The sequence below is a fragment of the Caretta caretta genome, chromosome 22 (assembly GCF_965140235.1).
Source record: "Caretta caretta isolate rCarCar2 chromosome 22, rCarCar1.hap1, whole genome shotgun sequence".
NCBI lineage: Eukaryota > Metazoa > Chordata > Testudines > Cheloniidae > Caretta > Caretta caretta.
In genome coordinates this window covers 16848996-16872523 of record NC_134227.1, presented here as the reverse complement: position 1 = coordinate 16872523, position 23528 = coordinate 16848996, and the positions used below count along the sequence as shown (strand labels likewise).

The window sequence follows — 23528 nt, the reverse complement described above, 5'->3', positions numbered from 1 at the left end:
TGGGGGAAAGGGAAAAGACAGGCTGGACATGGTGGGGTAGCAGGGCAGGAGGAGGAAAGGTGGTTGCCAAGGATCAGGGCGCCAGCCCCCGGCACCTCGTGCGGGCTCCCGCCGGTGCACTGGGAGGTGTAAAGTGCAAGCAACAGCCCATGTGCTGTCCAGAGTCCAGGGAGAGAGGAGGAGAGGGGTAAGAGGAGAGGGCTCCGGGGGGTGGAGGAGGAGAGGGCAGAGGGTGCAGCGAGGGGAGCTCCCAGCCCCGGGGGCTCTCTCTGCTCTGCCAAACTTTCAGCCAAAGTTTGGAAACTTCTTGGGGAGGGTTGTCTCGGGAGCCTCCTGTGGGGGGCAGCGGGGTGCCTGGCTGGGGGAGCTCAGGCAGCTAGAGGGGGTGCCGGTGGGCGGAGTCTGGGGGTAGCAGAGGGGGCGAAGCGGGGGACTGGGGCAGGGGGTGCGCAGCCTTCGCCCTCTCTGGCTCCTGCTGCCGGGGATGCGCTCTCAGGGCTGCGGGCTCCCTGCGCTCCTGCTGCTGCTGCGGCTGCTCCCGCTGGCGCCGGGGCCGCTGCCCGGCCGGGCTGGCCCCGGGGCGCTGTCCGAGCTGCGGGTCCGGGTGCGGCTGCCCGATGGGCAGGTGACGGAGGAGAGCCTGCAGGCGGACAGCGGCGCCGACTGCATCAGCCTGGAGCTGCGCAAAGGGGACGGGACCCTCATCACCCTCACCGCCGACTTCCGACAGGTATGGGGGGCAGGACCCGGGATGGGGGGGCCTCGGACCCCCACAGAGGGGGACAGGACCCAACATGGGGGGGCAGGGAGCTCGGACCCCCACGGGGGGGGCAGGACCCGGGATTGTGGGGGAGGGGGGCTTGGACCCCCACAGAGGGGGGCAGGACCCGGGATGGTGGGGCAGGGAGCTCGGACCCCCACATGGGGTGGCAGGACCCGGGATGGGAGGGGTGTCTCGGACGGTACAGAGGGGGACAGGACCGGGGAGGTCTCAGCCTCTCCCTGCTCCTAGAAAATGATGCATCAGGTCTAGGAGGCTGGAGTGGGTCTTCAACTCTCCACTCCCAGGGTCCAGGGCGTGTCACACTGGGGAGGGATTTGGTGACCGCTGAGCCCCACATGGGGCTGGGCCACCTTTGGAGCCCTCAGTAGCTGCAGCAGAGGGTTGGGAGTGTGTGGGGGGGTGCATGGACCTTTTCCCCTCTGTGGGGCTGAGGAGCTGGCCCTGCCCCCATTACCACACCAGGGAGAGAGGAGCAGATTTTTGTTCCCTTCCAGGGGTTTGGGGAGAATCCCCCCCTGCTGAGTGTGCGTCCCTTCCTTTCCGCTAGCCCAGCAGGGAATGGAGATGGGTAGGGGTCTCACTGTTGGCAGACTGTCCTCTTCCCTTCTGGTACTTGCACATCTCCACTGCCTCTTGGGGATCTGACCCATGGACTTGACCCTTCCTCCTTCCCCAGCACCATGGGAGAACATGCTGCTAACAGCCCTCCCCCTTCCCCTGTCCCCCAACCCTATGGAGAGGAGCTATGGGATAATCCAGAGTGTATTTTGTTTATCTGGCCTCCCTGCCGGGATGGAGCAGATCAAAGGGCTTCAGCCTGGGAACGCTGGACATGACATCTCATGGGAGACCAGTGAAGTGGGCTGAGCGGGTCTGTGTTTATATAGATTCTCAGGCAAGACTGGCAGGTCAGGAGTCCGCTTTAGATGGGGGAGGTGGAGTGGGGTAGTATTTGTGAGGAAAGGCCTGCCCGCTCTGTAACAAGTTCTGTGCAAGGGTAGGTCCCAGTGTGGTTCTCATTTATACATTTCTCTGTTCTTTTAAAGGCAGATGAATGTCAGTCCCCCACTTTATAGCTGGTGGAAACTGAGGTGCAGAGCAGGGAAGGAACTCGACACTGAGGCAGGACAGCAGCAGGGCCAGGGATGGAACCTAGGCCAATGCCCTAATCTTTCCCTGAATCTGTCCCATCTCTGTGAGTGTGGGAGTGTGTTTATCTGTGGTTGGGAGTGATGGAATCCCCCCTGCCTTTAGGAGCTGGGGGCATTTAAATCGGTGAGATGGGATCCCATCTATCTTTTGGAGCTGGGGGCGGGGGAGGGCGGTTCTGTCTTAGTAGGATACAGCCTTCCTTATATGTTGTGGGGTAGCCTTTATAGGTTGGGTTGTCTCTGGGTAGAACAGCACTTTGTGGTGTTTCCATCCTTCTGTGGAATTGGATGAGCAATTTCTATCTCCATGTGGGGTGAATCATTGGGATGTGTTGGAGGACTGACCCAGTGAGTTGGGGGCAGAAGAGTGCTCTCTGGGATTGCGGCTGCAGTGAGGGTGAGGAGACAAACTCTGATGTTGGTTGAAGGAAAGGGTGACTTTCCCCTCCTCCCCCACCCCATCCATCTTGGTACAAGAGGGAGTCTGTGCAGGGGAGCTGCCATTCTCTCTAAGATGAAACGTGAGAGCCCATAGCTCATTGCAGCAGAAGGGAGTGTCTATGCTAGATGGGCTTCTCTGGAGTCTTTGCTAAGCATGAGTGGATGCCATGGATTTTCCATTACACTAAATGGTGCACCAGAAAACGCATTCTCTTTACTGCTTTGTGTAGTGATCAGCTGGGGTGGTTAGTGTATTGTTTTGTCCCAGCCCTTATTTCAGGACTGTTTACTCTGATTTCAAGTGAAAGGAAGCTAAAATCTCAAACGTAATGGGTATCGTACCCAGATCTCCTTAGAGTCTTGCAGCTATCTGTATGGGCAGTCATGACCCCCTAAGCCCCCATGCTCAGCGATGTACAAGATTTTTCACCCCTCCCCCCCATCCCCAATACAACATTTGGTCACAAGTCCCTGCTTAGCCTCTTTTCCAGACTATCAAATGGTCCCAGCTGGAGGGTCTCAGCCAGTTCCTTGTTGGAGCACATGTCCGAATCTCAACCCACCTCCTTCCCCAGTTGTCACAAGTTAAACCTTCTTCTCTGCAAGGACTAAATGGACCGTGGAATCTGAAATCACATCCCATTCTAACAATGGTCACTCCATGTCAGGGATAAGGCAAATGGGCAGGGGATGGTGGTAGGAGGGAAGTTTGCTGTCCATGCTGTGGGGAAAGATCTTCACTCAGCCAGGCTGCCAAGCCAGCACCTTTCTTCAGCACTGATAAGTTACACTTATGTAAGAATCAGTGATGTGCTGGGAGCTGTATAACACACAGAAGTAAACACCCCCTACCCCAAGGAACTTACACTGTAAAAGACACAGAGAAGATGGGATGCCCTGGGAAGCTCAGAGAAGGGAGTTAAAATCCATAATCAGTCCAAATTGTGTATCACTGCACTTTTTTTTTTTGCCAAGGAAAATCCATGCACTTTACAGATCCTCTAGACAGACTACGGGGGCTGTGGATACCCCCATGGGAGCTCTGGATACCACGTGGTGAAGTGCCGATGCTGCTGTTCATGCTGGCATCTCTCCCCACCCCTTCATCTCTCCTGAAGATTTGCACTTGAGACTTGTCTGCAAATCTGAAACCTGCAAGAAAACCTCTCCCCATACTCAAAGCACTCAGGGGACAGTTCTTAATTTGACATCAGCTCAGAGCTGGCATGTAATTTTTTTTTTTAAATGGCTTCGCTGGAACATGGTTAAATGGGGGAGAAAAAAACCCAGCCAGATGTAATGACCTGAGAAATAGAATTTACAACGCCGTGAGAAACCGTGAGAGCTGCCTGCCTGCTGGGGATCCCATCAAGACCTGTTCTCCTGGCCTCTGACAGGCATTACCATATTTAACTCTGTTCTGCAGTGGTGTCCTACTCCATGGTGTTTCACAACTTCCCCTTGCCCGCAAGAAGCCCTTGCATTGTAACCCTCTGGAAGTGCAGATAGGGTTGTTGATTTGGGTTTCTCAGTGTAATTTTGTGATTGCAATGCTGCCAAAATCCTGGCTTTTCACACAAATGATTTTTCCAGTTCCCTGGCTTGTGCTGGGGAAGATTCCTGCTTTCCTTCCCACCCACCCGCCCATCTGTTGATGGAAAATGGTAGGTTGTGAAATCAAGAGGAAGGATGGCCCACTGGTTAGGGTGCCAACCTGGGACTTGGGGGACCTGGTCCTGCCATAGACTCTGTGTGCCCCAGTTCCCCATCTGTAAAATGAGGATATTTCCTGATAAAGATTGCAAGGCACACGGATACCGTGCTAATGGGAAGCCATATAAGTACCTAAGCACCATATCTAGAATCATCTCCTTAGGGATACAGTGTGAGCTTGATCCTTTGGGACTTTCAAAACTAGACTGGACCTGTGCATTGTATTGGTGGGAACAAGCCTGTACTGTCCCCGGGGAAGTTATTGCACAATCTAATCTGTTGGTTTCTGCTGTGATATGACTATCAACATGAAAACCATTTGCTCAACAATCTCTTTACCTGTGTTAATTGCATGAGGTTCACCTTGATGCAGAGGGGTTCAAGGCTTATGCAGTACTTACCTGCATTTACGCCCTGTCTTGAGGCCAGACATGGGACTTTAGCGGTGCTTGCCCGTGGCCTCTGCATGAGGTGAATTTGTCTCCAATACAGAATTGAAACTGAAAGTATTTTATAAATCCAATTGACCTTTTGCCACTTCAGTTTACTTCTTGCACTTCATTTATCATGCCAAATGAAACCCATGATCCGATTCCCACCAACTGCAACTTTTGCCGCAGCAGCACCCCGGGAAACACCCCCAGTGTACCCCGACTGCCCACCCCTGCTGAGAGGCATGTCAGGGATTGGAAGGATAGTAGCTGCAACACTCTTGTGCTCAAGCAATTCTGCCCCGTGGAGCAGTCTGTAGGCAGCAGTGAGTTAGAGAAGCCCTGGGGCTGCTCGGGATTTACTGGCCATTGGAGCAGCACAGAATCTGGGAGGTAAATACATGGCATTAAAGCAGACTTTCTGAGTGTGGTTAATTTCATGTTCTGGTTCTCCATGGCAGTGAGCTCTGGTTGGAAGGGCATTAGACTGCATCTCCAGACATGTGGATTGTGATCCCGGCTCTGCCACTGAGCTGCGGAGTGACCTTGAGCAAGTCACTTCACCTCTCTGTTTCCCTCTCTGTAAAATGGGGACAATAATGCATTACCCACCTTTATCAACTGCTTTGAGAGTAATGGGTGAAAAGTGCTGTAAATCCTAAGTGTGTATTTCGAAAGGTTTCAGAGTAACAGCCGTATTAGTCTGTATTCGCAAAAAGAAAAAGAGTACTTGTGGCACCTTAGAGACTAACCAGTTTATTTGAGCATAAGCTTTCGTGAGCTACAGCTCACTTCTGAAGTGAGCTGTAGCTCACGAAAGCTTATGCTCAAATAAATTGGTTAGTCTCTAAGGTGCCACAAGTACTCCTTTTCTTTTTAAGTGTGTATTGTTATTTATTACCAGGCACCAGAGCCTGAGATGTCTGGGTTTTTAGCACTGCAGGGGAATTGCTGAAGTAACAATACTTGGTTGCATTTTTGAAGGAATGAAACATTTCTGTTTCTGTTTTATGGCTGGTTATTTAAAAAAAACAATAACCTAAATGTTGAGTCTAAACTACTTGGCAGCCTCTCTGCAGAAGTGGTTGGGTTTTCACACTGCAGCCTGGGAATGGGGTGGGTGGCTTACACTGGAGTCAGCACAAGGATGCAAATAATTCTTTGTCCTTATAATTACTGGCAAATTAGTGCATGGAGCTGCATGTGGAGAGGGCAGTAGATTTTAACCCTTGCAGTGCTAGGAGCTTCAGGTTGCCAACAGGCTGCTGCTGTTGTATTCAAGACGAGTAATTATTTGGAAAAAATAAGATTCATACAAGAACCAAGACAAAAATTATGCAGTGCCAGAGTGGTACCTGTATTTATATGCTTCTGACACTTAGCAAGTGCTAGGAGCCTACAACAGGAAATTTAACACATTCCATCAGCAGTGCTTGCTGAGAACACTTGGTGTCGTCTAGTGGGATAAAGTAACTAATGCTGATGTATTACAAAGGAGTGGCCAACAAACTGTAGAGACAATGGTTTGAGAAAGAAGGCTGAAGTGGTTTGGGCATGTTGTATAGGTGTCAGGGAAAAAACCATATTCCTAGACAAGCCTTTGCCTTGATACCACGTGGTGGAAGACGGAAAAGAGAGGGACAACAAATGACATAAGAAAAAACCCATTGAGAAAGATGCCGCTGTCATGGAAGCAGACTACACTGGAGCAAGAAATGTGGCACTAGACAAATAGTGGAAATGCTGGATTGTCTCGTGTCACAAGGCACGAGAACATCGCATCTACTGTTGTCTGTGCTTAAGGTCGCTGCCACATCTGGGCTTCATTGTGCCAGGTACTGTACAAACATGGAGTAGATGATAGCCTCTGCCCCCAAAAAGTTTATGCATTCGCTTTGGGAAACCTGCTCTTCCCAAATTTCCTTCCCCGTGGAGGAAACTATCCTAATTAATGCTGATAAAATCGTGGAAGGGATATTAAACCTCTTGCTTCAGGGCTTAAGCTGGCCTCTGACTTTAGAGATGAGGATGAGACCTAATGTGGAGGGGCAGTTCATCCTACATCTGTTACTGCAGGGATCTTGCACCTGCACCTGAAGCAGCTGGAGCTGGCCACTGTCACTGGTGGGAGACTGGCCTGGATGGTCCTTGGGTCTGATCCAGCCTGGCGATTCCTGTATTCCCCTAGGAAACTTGTCACCTGTAGCCAGGTGTAGAATTTGGGGGATATAAAGTGGTCACACAGCTAAGGATTGGGGCAGGAGGCTGTTGTTTTCTTTGGGGTGCGCTCACTCCCTTGCTTGTGTGTGTACAACTGCGACCAGCAGGCATAGGCAGGGGTGCTGGAACGGTTTTTATAGTGAGGCTGCTGAATGCCATTGAACAAAACCATACACCCTGCATATGAGGGAAGCCATGCATTTGGTTGCTATTATTACTTCAAGCCAGGGGGCACTGCCTTACCCTGAGCCTCCCTACTTCCATTTGGAGAGGGAGAATGCGTAACAATGTTATAAATCCTGCTCTTGGGTTGCTAGAATGCACAGTGTCACTGTCTGGACCCTCTCCCATTTAGCTGCACTGTACTATAATTGCCTCTGTCCTGGGATGTGATCTCCAGCTCTCTGGCTGAACCTTTTTCAACGCTTCAGAGGCATTGTTTCACAGAAATCTCTGCAGTTGGAGCCTTCAGAGGCATGATTTTCAACAGCAGAATCCAAGATGCAGAACAGTGCTGTTCCAGGGTGCACTTTTCAAAGGCTTCCTAATGGTGCTCTGGGACTCTGTCAAAGAACAGATGACACCAATTCCCTGCAAGTTACTGTGAGATAATAGGAGGCTTTTTAACTCTCTCCATAGGAGGGTTGGAGCAATTTGGGAGTTGTAACCAGGCAGACTAGAAACCACGATTCAAGCTCTCCACAGGTCTCCCTCTGTGACGTTAAACATTAAAGAGTTTATGCATTATTAAAATATGTATTTTCTAGGGATTTGGTATTGGAAGGGGGCAGTTTACTAGAATTCTGAGTTGGTGGTTATCCTGGAGCGTAGTGTTGCCATCTGAAAACGCTGTATTTTAATCAAGCCAATCATTTGAACAGCAAGAATGATTGTCTCTTTTATCTGATACTGTATATTGATCTGGTAAGCTGAGCACAGGACTGGAAGGCCACAACTTCTGAGTTCTAGTTCCACTTTTGCCACTCATTGACTGCCTGTCCACCTCATTTTGTAGGTGTCTAGCATGAGATGTTTAGAGCTTGATTTTTTTTTTGAGAGAGAGAGAGGTGCTGAGCACGCACAGCTCCCATTGACTTCACTTGGAGTTCCAGATGCTCACTACTTACCAAATCAGACCCGTTACTGGGTACCAAAAATGGAGGCATCTGAAATTACTTACCACGCTTGCAAATGTGGCCTTAACCTCTCAACCACAAAGTCCCTATTTGTAAAGCATTGTTCTTATCTAGAGTACAGTACCTCACATGGATTTCATGACGATCCATCAGTTAATGCTTGTAAAATGTTTTGAAAATCTAAAGCACTGTGCAAGTACTAAGCGTTGTTTGTTTATTTCAAACAACTGTGCAGTAACTGGTCCAACTTTCCGTTACAAACAAGGGACTCTGGTTGCTTTGAGTTTTACCCACACAACCCAGTTAGACTATTTCTACCTGGAGAATGTGATAGAAGAATAACACCCACTATCGCTACACTAGCCCAATTCTGCTTTTGCATCTATCTGTCTTGGGTACTTACCTGGAACCTATTACCCTGGTATCTCAGCATCTCACAACCCTTGATATATTTATCCTCCTAACCCTGCTGTGAGGCACAGCAGTGTTGTTATCCCCATGTTACAGATGGGCAACTGAGGCACAGAGAGGCTAGGTGACTTGTTCATGGTCAAACAGGGTAGAGCAAGGAATTGAAGTCAGGTATCCCAAGTCCCTGGATAGTACCCTAATCAACTTCCTTCCTCTGTGTGGACGTACGCAGTCCCCCTTTCCGCTCAATAGGAGCCAAGTATGTGAATCACTGTCCTAAAAGCTTTAGTTTCTTGAGGACTGGTTTGCTCCACTCAACGTGGAACTAAGAGGCTCCGCTCAGATCTAGCCAGCCTCGGTCCTTAGTCCCTGTTGGGACAGGTTGACAGCAATGGAGTGTGCCTTGCACCTGGAAAAGAATGTGAACCAGTCACTCCTTGATCTGCACAAGCTGGCAACTGACAAGAATGACCCTCATTTGTGTCAGGTTTCAGAGTAACAGCCGTGTTAGTCTGTATTCGCAAAAAGAAAAGGAGTACTTGTGGCACCTTAGAGACTAACCAATTTATTTGAGCATGAGCTTTCGTGAGCTACAGCTCACTTCATCGGATGCATACCGTGGAAACTGCAGCAGACTTTATATATACACAGAGAATATGAAACAATACCTCCTCCCACCCCACTGTCCTGCTGGTAATAGCTTATCTAAAGTGATCATCAGGTGGGCCATTTCCAGCACAAATCCAGGTTTTCTCACCCTCCACCCCCCCACACAAATTCACTCTCCTGCTGGTGCTAGCCCATCCAAAGTGACAACTCTTTACATAATCAAGTCGGGCTATTTCCTGCACAAATCCAGGTTTTCTCACATCCCCCCCACCCCCATACACACACAAACTCACTCTCCTGCTGGTAATAGCTCATCCAAACTGACCACTCTCCAAGTTTAAATCCAAGTTAAACCAGAATATCTGGGGGGGGGGGTAGGAAAAAACAAGAGGAAACAGGCTACCTTGCATAATGACTTAGCCACTCCCAGTCTCTATTTAAGCCTAAATTAATAGTATCCAATTTGCAAATGAATTCCAATTCAGCAGTTTCTCGCTGGAGTCTGGATTTGAAGTTTTTTTGTTTTAAGATAGCGACCTTCATGTCTGTGATTGGTTTCAGAGGAACAGCCGTGTTAGTCTGTATTCGCAAAAAGAAAAGGAGTACTTGTGGCACCTTAGAGACTAATCAATTTATTTGAGCATGAGCCGAAAGCTCATGCTCAAATAAATTGGTTAGTCTCTAAGGTGCCACAAGTACTCCTTTTCTTTATGTCTGTGATTGCGTGACCAGAGAGATTGCAGTGTTCTCCGACTGGTTTATGAATGTTATAATTCTTGACATCTGATTTGTGTCCATTTATTCTTTTACGTAGAGACTGTCCAGTTTGACCAATGTACGTGGCAGAGGGGCATTGCTGGCACATGATGGCATATATCACATTGGTGGTGACTTCATTGAAACCCAGTCTGAATTGCCCTCTCATCCCAGAAGATAGTCACTATAGGAGAGGGACGAGGCCAGGTTTGAGGAAGAAGTAGATGGAATGAGGAAAGAATAAGTGGAGGACAAGGGGGCTCCTCTAAACAGGATGTCCTCTAGGGGAGTGTAACAGGGGTCAGTCACTGCAGGAGCACCTCCTCATGGCCAGCTGTGGCAGCTCTTTCCCTCTGGTGCCCCATGCTGACCGTCACTCCGTCACTGGGGTGGTCTCTCTTCTGTATCTCGGCTCTCCAGCCTTGTCACGATATTAACGTCCACCAATTTTAAGGTAACAAAGCTCAAAAAACAAAAGTCCACCAAAGGACTCCTAAACCTTATACCAGGTCTGCAGCCCCTGACTCTGGGCCCAATGATCACCGCATCCATCCAGGCTCCGAATTATCTGTATCTCCTTAAGTCAGGGGGCTTTATGCCACCTTCCTGGTGGTTGGTAGAGGAACCCAGGCCCTCCCTCTGCTCTAGGTTCCAGCCCAGAAATCCTGTAACCAACAGCCAAAGACTGCAAATTTCTACCCCTTGCGGCAGTTTCCCTGGACTTCTTCCTACCCAGCCTTCTCAGGCTTTCTTCCCTGCAACTTCTTGCATTGACCCTTCTTTCAGGGCTAGGATCCCTGGGCTTTATTCTCCCCCTGGGTTTCCTCCTCCCAACTTCTCTGCTCCCAGGGAATGACTGCAGACTGCCTCCCTGTAGCCCCCTTCTGAGACAAACTTCCTTCTTTATCAGAACCAGCCTGCTCTTGCCCTGCTGGATTTCATGATCAGCTGAGCGCGGCTGTCCCTCCTGGTGTAGCCAGGTGGTGTAACTGGCCTCGCAGGCTCACATTAACCCATTCTTGGCCTTGGTGGGCCACATGCCCCACCATATGGCGCAAGTACGGGCAGTCTGGGCCTGGGGGACCTGCTGCACCTCTCTCATGGGGCAAAAGGGCTTCCCCCCAGGGCAGGGATGTGGCGACGGCATAGCAGTTAGGAGGAGCTCTAGGGCTGCCTGTTCTTTAGCTCTGCCAAGCAGTGTGAAACCAAATTCTAAACAATGGTAGTAACTGTACAAACCGCACCTAGGTTCAGACTCACGGGTCAGGGCCAGGGGTTGACAGCACCTCCTGAAAGGGTTAATGTGGAGAGCCCTTGAGAGAGAGTATCTGGGGAGGTTCAGGTGGCCTGTTGGAACTTGTTCCCATGCCGGGAAGTTTTACAGAAATCCCCGGCTGGTAACTATACTGTGCCCTCCATTGACTTGGCCAGAAACTCACTCAGCACTGAGTCACCTCACTCCTCTGGCAGGACCAGTAGTGAGGGGGCTGGGGTTGCAGTCAGTAGGAGGAGCAATTACCGTCACCACTCTCTGCACTTCTGTAATACTACAGAGTTTACAGTCATGTTTCTCAGTAACCTCTACTGGGGTATATTTGCACCCAGGGCTCTGCGCCTTCTATCAGTTGGGTCTCATTGCAACAACTGGTGTCCCTTGAGAAACAGTGATGGGATTCTGGCAACTACTGGTTTTAGAGGACCAGCCGCTGTGTGACCCATCCCTGCTCAGCAAGTCATGAAGCTCAGGGTTTAGCTGATCGCCATATTTGGGGTCGGGAAGGAATTTTCCCCCAAGGCAGATTGGCAGAGGCCCTGGTGGGGGGGGTTCGCCTTCCTCTACAGCGTGGAGCACGGGTCACTTGCTGGAGGATTCTCTGCGCCTTGAAGTCTTTAAACCATGATTTGAGGACTTCAGTAGTTCAGACATAAGTTAGGGGTTTGTTACAGGAGTTGGTGGGTGAGATTCCTTGGTCTGCATTGTGCAGGAGGTCAGACTAGACGATCATCATGGTCCCTTCTGACCTTAAAGTCTATGATTCTATGATTAAGCCCAGAATCCATATGAGGCCTAGAAGCTGTTTCACCTGGCTGCCATGGGCAAGAAGCCAGCGCAGTCACCATCCGTGCGACCCCACAGGTGAGCTGTGGTTTCTCTGCTAGGCTGAACACGTGGTCTGTGGCATTGTTCTGAGAAGGGAGGTCCAAGGCAGTGACCCCAGCTGGGCTTAGGACTTAGAATCTGCTCTCATGGGGTCTGTCTACACTGCAGCTGGGGTCGAGCCTCCCAGCCCACGTAGACGGACTAAAACTAGCAGTGCAGACAGTGTAACTCAGCCCACCCAATCCCCTGGGTCTGAGTTTGGGTGGCTAGCCTGAGTCTCCACTAGAGCCACGACATCCACACTGCTATTTTTAATGCTCAAGCTTGAGTCCAGCTAGCGTGAGTCTGTCTACCCAGGCTGGAAGGCTCACCCCCAGCTGCACTGTAGACAATACCGCTGGAGCCTTAATCCTCCAACCACATCTCTGCCCTGGATTCTGCCCGGGTCTCCCTGCTGGCTCGCTGTAAAGACTTGGCCACTATAGGTGAGAGGCCTGAGCCCAGCAGGAGGCAGCCGCGGCTCTGAGGAAATTGGTCACCAGTGCGGCACAAGGATCCTCTTTCTAGACTCTGAGACTTCCGGGGTGGGAGTTGGATAGTGGCAGGTGAGGACATGCAGGGCCAACGTCCTGCTGTTTCTGACGCAGTGAAGCTGGGGGCGGTGGGTGAAACATGGTTTATTGAGATCCATCTCAGGCCACCAGGCTAAGGCCTTTCCGATTCTGCTAATGGAGTATTGGGAAAGGGAAGGACTGGCAGAGGAGCGTAGGGCCCTCGCCAAGCCTGGCGTGTAGAGTTCACAGGGAGAACTCTGGAAGGGGAATAATGCAGGTCGGTGCGGGGTGGGAGGGCACTGCTGTTGTCTCATGGACAATACAATGGAAGGGGCATTTAATCCGTGAAGACCCCCTCTGATATCCTGCCTGCATCTGCTCCCCCTCTTGTGTGATCTCCTTTCCCACTGCTCTCCTTCTCCCAACCCCTCTCTGCCCCATTTCCCTGCCCTGTTACCCCCTTCTTCTCTATCCCTCTTCCCCCTCCTTTCTCTGCTGCAGGATCTCCCTGGCCCTCCTGTATTTTCTTTCTCTTTGCCCCCACTTTTCTTTTTCTCTGCTTCATCCCTAGCCTTTTGTCCTACCTATGAGCCCCTTTAATGAAGATGCTTGCAGCAATCCAGACAAGAGGCCCTCCGGTTCCCTTGGCTCTGGCCACATGGAGACTACGGTCTATAAATCACCAAGCACACACAGCTGGGTAGATAAATATTTAGACTGGCTTGGCAGCAGGGCTGGGTCACAGGCACTCTGGTGTAATGGGAACGAGCTCACAGAGGAGGGGAAATATATTGAAGATGCACACAAAAAGACCAAACAACAGCAGGAGAGGAGCCGGGAGTGTGTCTCTGAGGATGATCCAGGATGAGACAGGGTCTGAGAGAGCCGGGGGCTTTGTTAGTTTGTGGCCCCCACTCTCCTGCAACTGTACTTGGCATTCCAGCCTGTTGTGTGTCCATGTGGGGTCAAACCCACACTGATTCACCCCCCCACCCCCATGCAATCCCGTTGAAACCCCTGGCATCACGGACAGGGGCATAGATTGAATCAGAATCCAGCCCTACGTGTTAAAAGTGTAATCTCGCATTTCCTTCCCCTCTTCCTGGGCATCAGGGCTAAATTCGTCTGAGGTGTAAGCAGGCTCCTGCCACTGACTTCAATCCTATACCACTGGGTCGGGTGATATTGTGCCTGCATCTACCAACCCTGAACTTGCTCCTCCATCTCTTATGAAGAGATTCTCCATCTTGCCCAGGTGCACAGAGTTCCAGGTGCATTTGTGTAACTGCTCCTGCTGTGGTTTCATGGCAGTGTTTGAACCTGGGATCATCAGTGCTAAAATCATGAGCTGCATCCACTTCCGCTAACGGCTTACATCTGTTAGATGCAGCAATAGACTCATGGACCAGCCGTTAGAAAGACAAAGACCCACTTACTGATGTACACGTACCTCTGGGTAGGTAGATCCCGAAGAATTCGGCAGCTCCGCAACGTCTCCATGTCAGTCTGCAAATCTTACCTTCAACCTGGGGATTTAATTTTTTTCTAATCCCTTGCCCATGGGCAGCTAAATTTCCAGATTTCATTGTCTGGCAAATATATATAATGTGGCTGTCTCGCTGTCAGCCTTGGGTCTCATTTTTCTCGAGTAAATTAAAATGAAATCATTCTGTTTGGGACTGTTGGGATTTTCATTTTTATTTGCTGGAGCCTCACTCGGCCTTGCATGTCATGGGAGGGCAAAGCGGAAGAGATGAAATCAAAACCACTGGGCCTAAATTTAGAAGACTCTACAGTGAATCTGGGCCATACCACTGGGGCCAGGTTTAGACAAGAACCTTCTCATTAGAGTAATTGAAAAACAGGATGAATTATTTTCCCCACGAACATTTTTGTGCAAATTTCATCCTTTCTTTTTTTCCTGGGTTAAAATTTGAAATATTGGCAGTTTCCCTCTACCCTACTCCCCCTTGCCCCCCTCTCCCCCATTGTGCTGGTTCATCCATAGCCTCAGGCTTCTAATTCCAGATCTCAGGAAAGATCATCGTGCTATGCTTTTTATTTTGGAAATGATACTTTCAAATCTTGCTCTTGAAGACCCAAAAGACCACAGCAGCCTCTAGCTCTGAGCCTTTAAAGCGACTGTGAGTCATTTCAGGGGTATCCCCTGTGCGTGGTGGGTTGCCAGTCAAGCCTGAGGACTGAAAGCAATGATAAAAAATTATCAAGTCCGTGGACTAATTGGATTTTTTTTCTTTTAAATTTCCTCTATTTCCTGCTCCTCTTGTTCAGTTTCCATTTAATAAATACACCCAGCAAAATCCCTGCTACGGCCATTGGAAGGGAGCCATATCTCTGTCTGCAGCTGTTCTTTCAGCTGTCCAGATGTGCCCTGAATTCCACATCCTTTTGTTTTCTGTACGTGGGAGAGGCGACAGTGAGTAAGTTGAGGAATGTATGAACTGGCCCGGATGGTAGCCCCAGAGAGGACATTGCTCAGAGCTTTGATTCCTGCTCTGGATGAAAGGAGGTCTCATCCCAAACCTTGTGAGCCAGGTAACGGGAATGCCCCAGAGATCCTAACGGGAAAGGTCTTCTCAGCAGCTTGGCGTGCCTCTTCCTGGTCAGTGCGGCTTCTGCCCACACTCCCATGGAGGTTGGTCTTAACCGCTGTGTTCTTTGGTGGATTCCAAAGGAAGTGAACAGTGTTCTGCTCCTCTGCTAGGGAAATGCTGCCTCTGTGACATGATCATTCCTTCTGTAAGTGAATTTAGCTCTGGAGAATGGTGCCAGATTAACAGCCAGGACACAGAGAATCTCTGTCCATAGAACAGATACAGCAAAGAAAATAATGAATGCAAGCTTTCCACCCCAGCCCATCCACACGCTGGCCTGCTAATATACCTCCATCTCGACCTGGGAGAGCCTCCTCTATGGATGAGAATTCAGTATCCGTGACCCATTCAGTCCTTGGCCTTGCTGCTGAAGTGCCCAGTGTGGGTGTTTAATTTAGTTTCCAATGTGACTGTGTGGTTTTTTGGTTTGTTTTTTGTGATGCAGACATCCGTCCCCTAGGGACTGGACAGCGGTCATTTCACACAGGCAACCATGGACTTATGCTGCTGCTCCAGCAGTGAAATGCTCCTGCATCTCCCATTACCAATCTCCCTGTGATACCAAAACATGAAAAAAGAGCCTTTTTCATGGAGAGTATCCTGTTTCTTTCCTCCTACTTCTCAGGAGCTGGCTTTTTTCTCTCTGTGTGCAATACATTCTTACTAGTGATGTTCCAAAGGAATGAGTCCCCTTTACCTCTCCTCCTGCCAAGGACTTGAATGCCCTCAAAGCAAAGAGCCAGCTCTTCCTATGGCATAAATTGGCATAGCTTCATAAAGTCAATGGAGCCTGTTCTGACTTACACCAGATGTGGCTCTGGCCCAGAGAGCTTTTTCATATAGAACGAGGTTGTTGTGAGCCCTCAGTGAAGGAGCTAAGCGCCGGTGTCCTGAGTTGAACTTTGACGCATAGATGACTTCTTAACCAGATGCAGGCCCTAGCTGCAGGGATCATGGGCTGGAATTCTCTGGCCTGGGCTATGCAGGAGGTCAGATGAGATTTGTCATAATGGGTCCCGTCTCGCCTTAAAATCTATGAATTTCGTGTCTGCTCTGCCATTCGTTGGATCCAGAGATGAGCATCCTGTTGGCTGGCCCGTAGACCCACATGCCCTGAGGCCAATTGCCAGAGAGTGGGTGGGGAGGAGCCTGAGTAGAATCAAGATAGCAGAGTCCACGGTAGACTTTGCCATGCTGGGAAGAGCATGTCAAAAGTTTTTCTTGTGCACTGAGCTGACGGGGAGGGGGATTTACCTTGTTTAACAGCTTGCTGATGAGGTGAGGGCCTGTGCTGCAATGATGGCCCATGATATTTTTAGTTGTTGATGGCTAGGAGCTGTGACCAGCTGCCCCCGCAGGGCTATGATTACAGCTCAAAGATAGCAACTTGGAGGAAAAATGCGCCTCTCAGTTTGTACATAGTGTGAAGAGGCAGGATGTGGTGTCAGATGTTTGTCCTTCCTGCGAGGAATGGTCGCTCTTTGAAGCCAATGGACGGTGGGGGGAGGGAGGGAAGAGGAATCTTTCCATTGACTTTGCTGACCAGAGGGGTGAAGGTTCTGGATGCTCAAAAGCCACGGGGAGACTAAGTGGCAAACTCCCCACCTCTCCAGTGTTCCTCGCTAGCACAGCTCTGCTGGAGCTACACTGCCATCAATCTTCCCCTAGCAGCAGCTGCTCCCAGGGAAAGCCCCAAGGATTCGTCAAGGGCCAGAAGATGGACCATGTGGCCAAAAAGTCCTTCCCCCCACCCCCAGTCCACCCACTCTCTGCCCCTTCCACAGGTCTAGGGTCCACACCAAGGCAAAGATCTCTTCAGATTTGGAATGTGGAAGGGCTGTGGACAATGCTGCAAAGCAATCGGAGCCCTCATTGCAAAACAGTGAGGTGGTGACTCCAGAGATCAGTTGGCAGCTCCATGAACGTGTGAGCATTGCTGTCCTAGTCTGACAGAGTAGCAGACCGGTGGAGCTATCTTTGATTTGCCCTCTCTAGGGGCAGAAGGTCTGTGGCAGTAATAAGGCAACGAGCACATTGTCAAACCCTAGATAGAGAACACTGCCAGCTAATGAAGATTCTCCTTCAGCTTGTGTTCTTTGCCTGAGAGCCTGGGGCGGATACCCCAGTTTCTATCCCTATCTTGTGTGGTTTAGCTGGCAAGGATGATTTGTGACCCACAGGCTTGATACCATGTAGCAAAGCCTGTTTTATTTGCATACTGTAATCCGATTGGATGAGTGTCGTAAATTCTTTGAGTTTTGTATTATGTTTAAAGTGATGGGGTTGGAAATATTTCTCGGCCTGGACGCTGGCGTTGAGTTGGCTGCCTTCTTTATTTTTGTTTTTGTAACGCTTTAAGAATCCCATTCCCCTGGCTGGGACACGATTTGCATCACAGGAGTGAAATATGACTTTTTACTTTGGTCCTTCCTAGCAATGAGATTTGCCCCATCCCCACCTTCTGCCTTTGCTCCATCCATGGAACAACTAATCTTTGATGCCCAGCAGAGGTTCATGTCTAGCGCTGTAACTAATGGATGCTGGGGGTCATGGGATCTGTTTAAATGTTTCCCCTTCACTGATGCTGCTAAGACGTGACCAGGTGACTCATCCCTCTCATGGGTCTCTGGTGACGTCCCAAGGGACACTGAGCCGGATGCTTTCCTGTGAGCTATTTCTACCATAGCAACATCAGTTCCACTGTATGTGCATCCAGCAGTTCTCCTTTCCAGTTTCCTCTGGGTGACTCAGAACTCCCTCCGTGCCCACTTGCTCACTGCTCTCCAGAGGAAACCTCTGTCGTCCCCCACTGCTATCCATAGGTTTTCCCACAGCCCGCTCCCCTTGCTGTCTTCTGCGATGGCATGTCCCATGCTCCTGCAGTGGGAAGGAAACCACGGTGAGTGATGGCTGAGGTGGGGTGCACTGTCACATGGGATGTAGGTGGAGGATGTACAGTAGGAAGTGAGGGAGTTCTTTCCTAGTAGATATGGGTGGGGAATTTGGGGGTGCAGGAGTGGGATATAATCTGTGGGATATTGGGGTGCAACCTTGAGCAGTGACGGATGGGAAATGGGGTGTCCTCTCATGTGGTGCAGGTCTGGGATGTACCAGTGAGGTGTCTGTTCCTGGAAGAGATGGGGAGGAATGAAGCATCCCATCCCCAAAGGCGCAGGTGTGGGGTGCCCCCTATACAACAGTGGGGTATATCTAATCCCCATTGTGTCTCTCCATTTCATTCCTTGTCCTTTCTCTCTCTCACTCTCCCTTCATTTCGCTGTAGTCTCTTACTCACTTCCTTCTGGTCACACTTCACTGGCTGCTGCCAGGACCGGCTGCGTGTCAGTAACAGGAAGAAGTATGAAACCTGCTGTTAACACCATCAATAACTGTCTCAATGAAGAAGGGTGGGAGGGGAGAAGGGAATCTGTAATCCCTTGCCACCTCACTGACATTTTCTTTACAGGCACTGGAAGGAGAAGCAGCTGCAGGCATTTACCCCGGGGAGCCGTTTCTTGTCTTTAACCCACTCCTTCCCTTCCAGGCCACTGCTGCTTCTCCGAGTCAAAGCCAGACTGCTGCACACAGCAGTAGGGTTGGGTACTCTTCAGGATAGCACCCCCTCCTGGAAGGAGATGGATCCACAGGGAGAGCTTCCCCTATCTAAGGGCCAAAACACAAGCATTCTGGGCCCAACCAAAACAGGAAAGAATGGGGCACTCGCTGGAAGGGCACCCTCTATTGGTGGGGGAAGCTGAGGATCATTGATTCATAGGAGAAACTGGCAATCCCTAGAGAGTCAGTGTCACTTCTTGGTATGGAAAAGGCATAGTATGAGACAGGTGTATGTGTAACACACCTAACTGGGGGCTCTGTCTGCCTCTAGTGGTGGCTGGTCCATAGATAGTGGTTGATAGACCTGCTACCGCCTTGGCTGAAAGTTTTTAACCCAGTTCAATTCCCCGTGTTACTGGGTGGGTTGTCGGGAGTGGGGATTGAACCTGTGATCTCTGGAGCTAAAGGCATGAGCCTCTATTGCAAAAAGAGCCAGCTCTGTTAGCTGGGGTTGCCACATACTCGTCAACCTATCTGTGGCCCCGCCACCACTAAAGGGGGACAGCGTCCCACTGAATGGGCTGCGGGTGGTTGAGTGGTTCAGGGAGGGAAGCCCATTTCTCTCTGCTCCTCCTTCGCGTAGCACCAGGGATGTTCTCACAGATGTGCAATGGAAGGAGGAAAAGGAACGGGATGGTTGGGCATGTACATCTCCCCCGACCCAGTGAGGCATCATTGGGCACCTTCTCCCCTGAAGGAGGTTTGAACTCCCCCCGCCAGTCCCTGAGGATATGGGCCAGAGGACTCTGGTAAACCTTTGTGGTTTGTTTTTGTTTTTTTGTCAGGAGGTGAAGATTTTCCGTGCTCTGATCCTGGGGGAGCTGGAGAGGGGCCAAAGCCAATTCCAGGCACTCTGCTTTGTCACGCGGCTTCACCACAACGAGATCATCCCCAGCGAGTCCATGGCAAAGCTGCGGCAGGTGAGGGGCAGCCCCACATGTGATCCCTGGTCTCTTGGAGTGATGTGCTTTCCTGTAGGGATAAAAGCCAGTCAGGGCCCCTAACCTTTTCAGGTACCGGTCCCAATTTAGTAACCTCAGATCACTGGCCCAGCCAACGGTCACCATTTCCCAGTGCGTGCTGCAACCAGCAATGGCTGTCCTTAACCCTAGGCTAGCACAGCCCCTATTCCATCAGCGGGGAAGAGGATAGCAACAGGGGCCAGGAGTGGCCAAGACCTCCAGTTTGCCCCCCCTCTAAATAGGCAGCACCCCCCATGCTCCTTACTGAGGTGTCTATTCAATGCCATCTCATGGAGAAGAGCGCCACCTACTGAATTGCCAACACTTCCAGCAGCCCCTGGAATTTCTCTGGAGTCTCATTCAAGTGCCGGGCAGGCCCAGCCCTGGCGTAGCTTGGAGGTCAGCTGGGAATCCCAGCACAAGACAGGCCAGCTGCATGCCTTTTCTTAGGTTTGCATAAAATACTGATGTCCCAAAAGAGCTAATTTCGGGGGGAGGGGAAGAAGACGCTGACAATACTTGTTACCCATAATGCAGCAGGAATTAGATTCGAAGTAACTTTCTCCTCGCCAGAAAAACCCCAAGACGGTGCGGCAGGCGGAGGAGGTGCGTGGGCTGGAATATCTCAAAATGGACATAGCGGTCAACTTCAGCAAAGGGGCCCAGCTGAGCCCCCACATTCACAATGTCTGCACAGAGGCCAAAGAGGCTATTTACACCCGAGAAGAAGACGTTAAATTCTGGCTGGAGAAAGGTAAGAATCTCCTTCAGCACTGGGCCCGCTAATGCTCAAACGGCAACCTGGTCTGCAAGCCACTATGATCTCCCTCTTTGCATTGTTGGTGGATAATCTGGTTCATGTCAATCCCTTTCATGTGCAGCTGGAGTCTTGGTGCACACAGATCCTTTTCATGCCAGTGGATAACTGGGTGCACACAGATCCCTTGCACACTGCCTGGGGGAGGACTAGTGGTTAATTTGCTACACATCTGTTTTTCACATGCTGCTCTTCTAATGAATCCAAGCTGAGCATGTTATTTTCTGGGGCCACATCTCCCTAGTGTGAGACCCTGCTCCTCCCACGGCCCTACCTAGTTCCACATCCTAGACCTGCCTGGGCACAGTTATCAGATCCTGTCCCCTGGGCACGAGAAGAACATTCAGTGATTTATGCCGAGGCCATAAGCCAAGTGCAGGGAAGGCAATTAGTGCTAATTAAAGGGGTAACTTCTGTGATTTGGACACCTGTCCAATGGGAACTGGGCTGAGCCCCCACAAACCTCGTGTCATAGAGGGGCTTACTGAACAGCCTGTCTCTTTCAGTCACTACCTATAACCTGGGCCAGATCTGAACTGGTGCCTTACAGGGGAGAAGGCCTATAGCCTATTCCCAGCCCCCCGAGCCACCTAGCCTGCCTGCTTCTGCATGGGCCAGTCTCATAATGGTTCTCCTCCGATGCACCATAGCAGGAGGCAGCATCCTAAGCCAGGTGTGTGTCTCTCCCTTTCCTCCCCCAGGGGTGGATGGCTCCATGTTCGAGGTCTTGCCCCAGTCGGCTGACCTGCCCGACCTGCAGCGCTGCAAGCAGTGCTTGGACCGCTGGAAGCCCTGCATCTGCAGCTACTCGCTGAGCCTCGAGTGGTACCCGTGCATGCTCAAATACTGCAAGAGCCGCGATGCCAGTGGCAAGGTCTCCTCCTACAAGTGCGGCATCCGCAGCTGCCAGAAGGGCTACAGCTTTGACTATTACGTGCCGCAGAAGCAGCTGTGCCTATGGGATGAGGAGACCTAGCGGGCCCCGGCCAGGCCTTTCCACGTGGCATCTCTTCTGCCTCCCGCTGTGACGCTCTGGGTGGAGCTGGCTGCCTGGAGGGGGAGTTGGGCCATGGAGGTGCCTTGTGCCATGAAGGATTTGTGTATGCCTCTTTCCTTCCCACTCCTCTGGGCCCCCTAATGCTGCCTCACACTGTGAAAACTGGCTCACCGTGCCATGTATTAAGAGTGCCCTGCCCAGCTCCTATGAGCATCACTCACCTATGGCAATATGGGCCCAGAAGGGGGCAGGGGGGAGGAGCTTTCGTGGGTGGGAAGAGGTTCGTTTTGATCTAGCAAGTTTGCCCAGCTCTGGGGAGGAGACGGTCTAGCTGGGGTGTCGGTGCCAGGACGGAGCCTCTTCAAGCGGGGAGCCATTTTAACTGTAGCCTCTCAGCCACCAAAATGTGACCCTGGTGCTTTGTCTTAAAAACACACCAGCCACCGGAGGGGGTGGAGCTCCGACCCCTTCCCTGCCTCTTCGACCTTCCAGCGACACCAGAGCAGTATTGGCCACCAAAGGGGGCCAGATGGTTTGTGGGGTCACACCCCAGCAAGGGGTGGTCCGAGGCCCACAAATCCGGAGCCCTGCTGTGGTCAGTCCGAGTGTCACATTGGATGTTGCCTGGGGGAGGGAATCATACGTAGCAGGAGTTGCTGTAAACCCCACCTCAGCCCCTGAAAATTGAAGGGCTCTAAGTAGTCTCTGGTTTGGTTTGTTCTCATGACCCATCCCTGCCGGGGACTAGGGTCCTGCGTCCCACTCGCTTCCTATTAAGAAAGACACGTCCACACATTTCTGCCCACCCCTGCAAGACTGTGATTGTGATGGGGAGAGAAGATCCCAGGCTGGGTTTGCCCCCAGACTTTGCGGGGGGGGGGGGGGGGAGGAGGGCGTGGTGCTGATCTCTGGGGATGGAGAGACTCTTGGATTCTGTTCCCACCTCTGCTGCCGAAACCACTGTGTGAGCTTGGGGTGAGTCACGCCACGGCACTGCCTTTGTTCCCCTCGCTGTAAGAGTGGGGAGGATGATGAGACTGGCTCCTATGTAACGTATTTGAAGATCTTCAGCTGAAAGGCGCTCCCTGAGTTATTCTTACTGTATTCTGCCCTCCCTAGGGCTGGAGCATGAGGGGGAAATATTGATAGGGTTCGCACGCACTCTAGAGCAGCTGCAATTTTTAACCCTAACCCCTCCTGCTCCGCAACCTCCACCATGTGCCTTTTTGCCTAAAATCCAGGCGTTTCAGACCAAAAAAAAAGCTATTTTGAGGGGTTTTTTTCTTTTTAATTTGCTCATAGAACTATTTTTATATCAATCTCTTAATGGGAATGGGGGGGGTTTAAAAAAAATATTGCCACAAGAAGTAAAACCAACAAAAAAAAAAAAGAGAGAGAAAGAAACTTGAAAAGATTTTTAAAGCAAATTATTTATCATTTGTAAGATAGATAAATGGATTTTTTGATGCGTCTCTAGCATCAAAGTGTCTCCACAACCCACTCTCAGCCTCCTCCTGTTGTCTGGTTCCATTGGATTCAGGGCTGTTTCCTTATGGTGAAACTCCAGTGGTATCAGAGGTAGAATTAGAGCCAATTTCCATCCGTTGTCAGCAGTCCCTTCCATGATTGCTGAATCCAGGCCAGGATTCAGGGAGACCTGGTATGATGACACTAGGCAGCTGTCTGGGTGCTAGAGAGGAACCCCAGGGTCTGCCTGGGTCCAGAAGCCTCAATAAAGAATCCTTTATATTCATTACAGCTGAGTCCAGTCTATTGTTGATATGGCCAGTGTGGGGTGAAGGCTCTGGCTTAATAGGCCTTTCCCATCTCAAAGCACCACGATCCCATGACTGGTGCAGGGAGAAGTTTGGGCAGCTGCTTCCCTCTGGAGGAAGGCAGGCTAAGAACAATCCTTTATCTTCTCAGAGAGGCTGGGCAGTAGCTCAGCTGCCTGGAATCTGGGGCCTCAGGGCAAATCACTCTGTGTGTCTGCCCCGTCCCTTGTCTTCCGCCACAGTCCACCTGAATGGCCAACCTTTCCCTCTTCCACCTTTGGGTTTCCATTCTCTGCTTCCTGAGGTCCTGCCCTTCATTCTACGGGGTCATCCGAGGATTGTCTCCCTCCAATTCCCTTCTGAAGGGAATTTAAGCCATGCACTTGGCTGGGGCTGCCAGTTCCTCACCTACCACGGGTGGGCCAGGAAACCTACATGGT

General features: G+C 50.8%; 1 protein-coding gene across 1 annotated transcript; it reads left to right on the top strand.

Annotated features, from left to right (window-relative positions):
• Positions 1–439: 439 nt before the first annotated feature.
• On the top strand, positions 440–23069 carry OAF (out at first homolog). Its single transcript, XM_048827576.2, has 4 exons — positions 440–730; positions 19323–19457; positions 20073–20253; positions 21018–23069. The coding sequence occupies exons 1-4, from the start codon at positions 485–487 to the stop codon at positions 21290–21292; spliced, it is 837 nt and encodes a 278-aa protein (XP_048683533.2). The 5' UTR covers positions 440–484; the 3' UTR covers positions 21293–23069.
• The last annotated feature ends 459 nt before the right edge of the window (positions 23070–23528 follow it).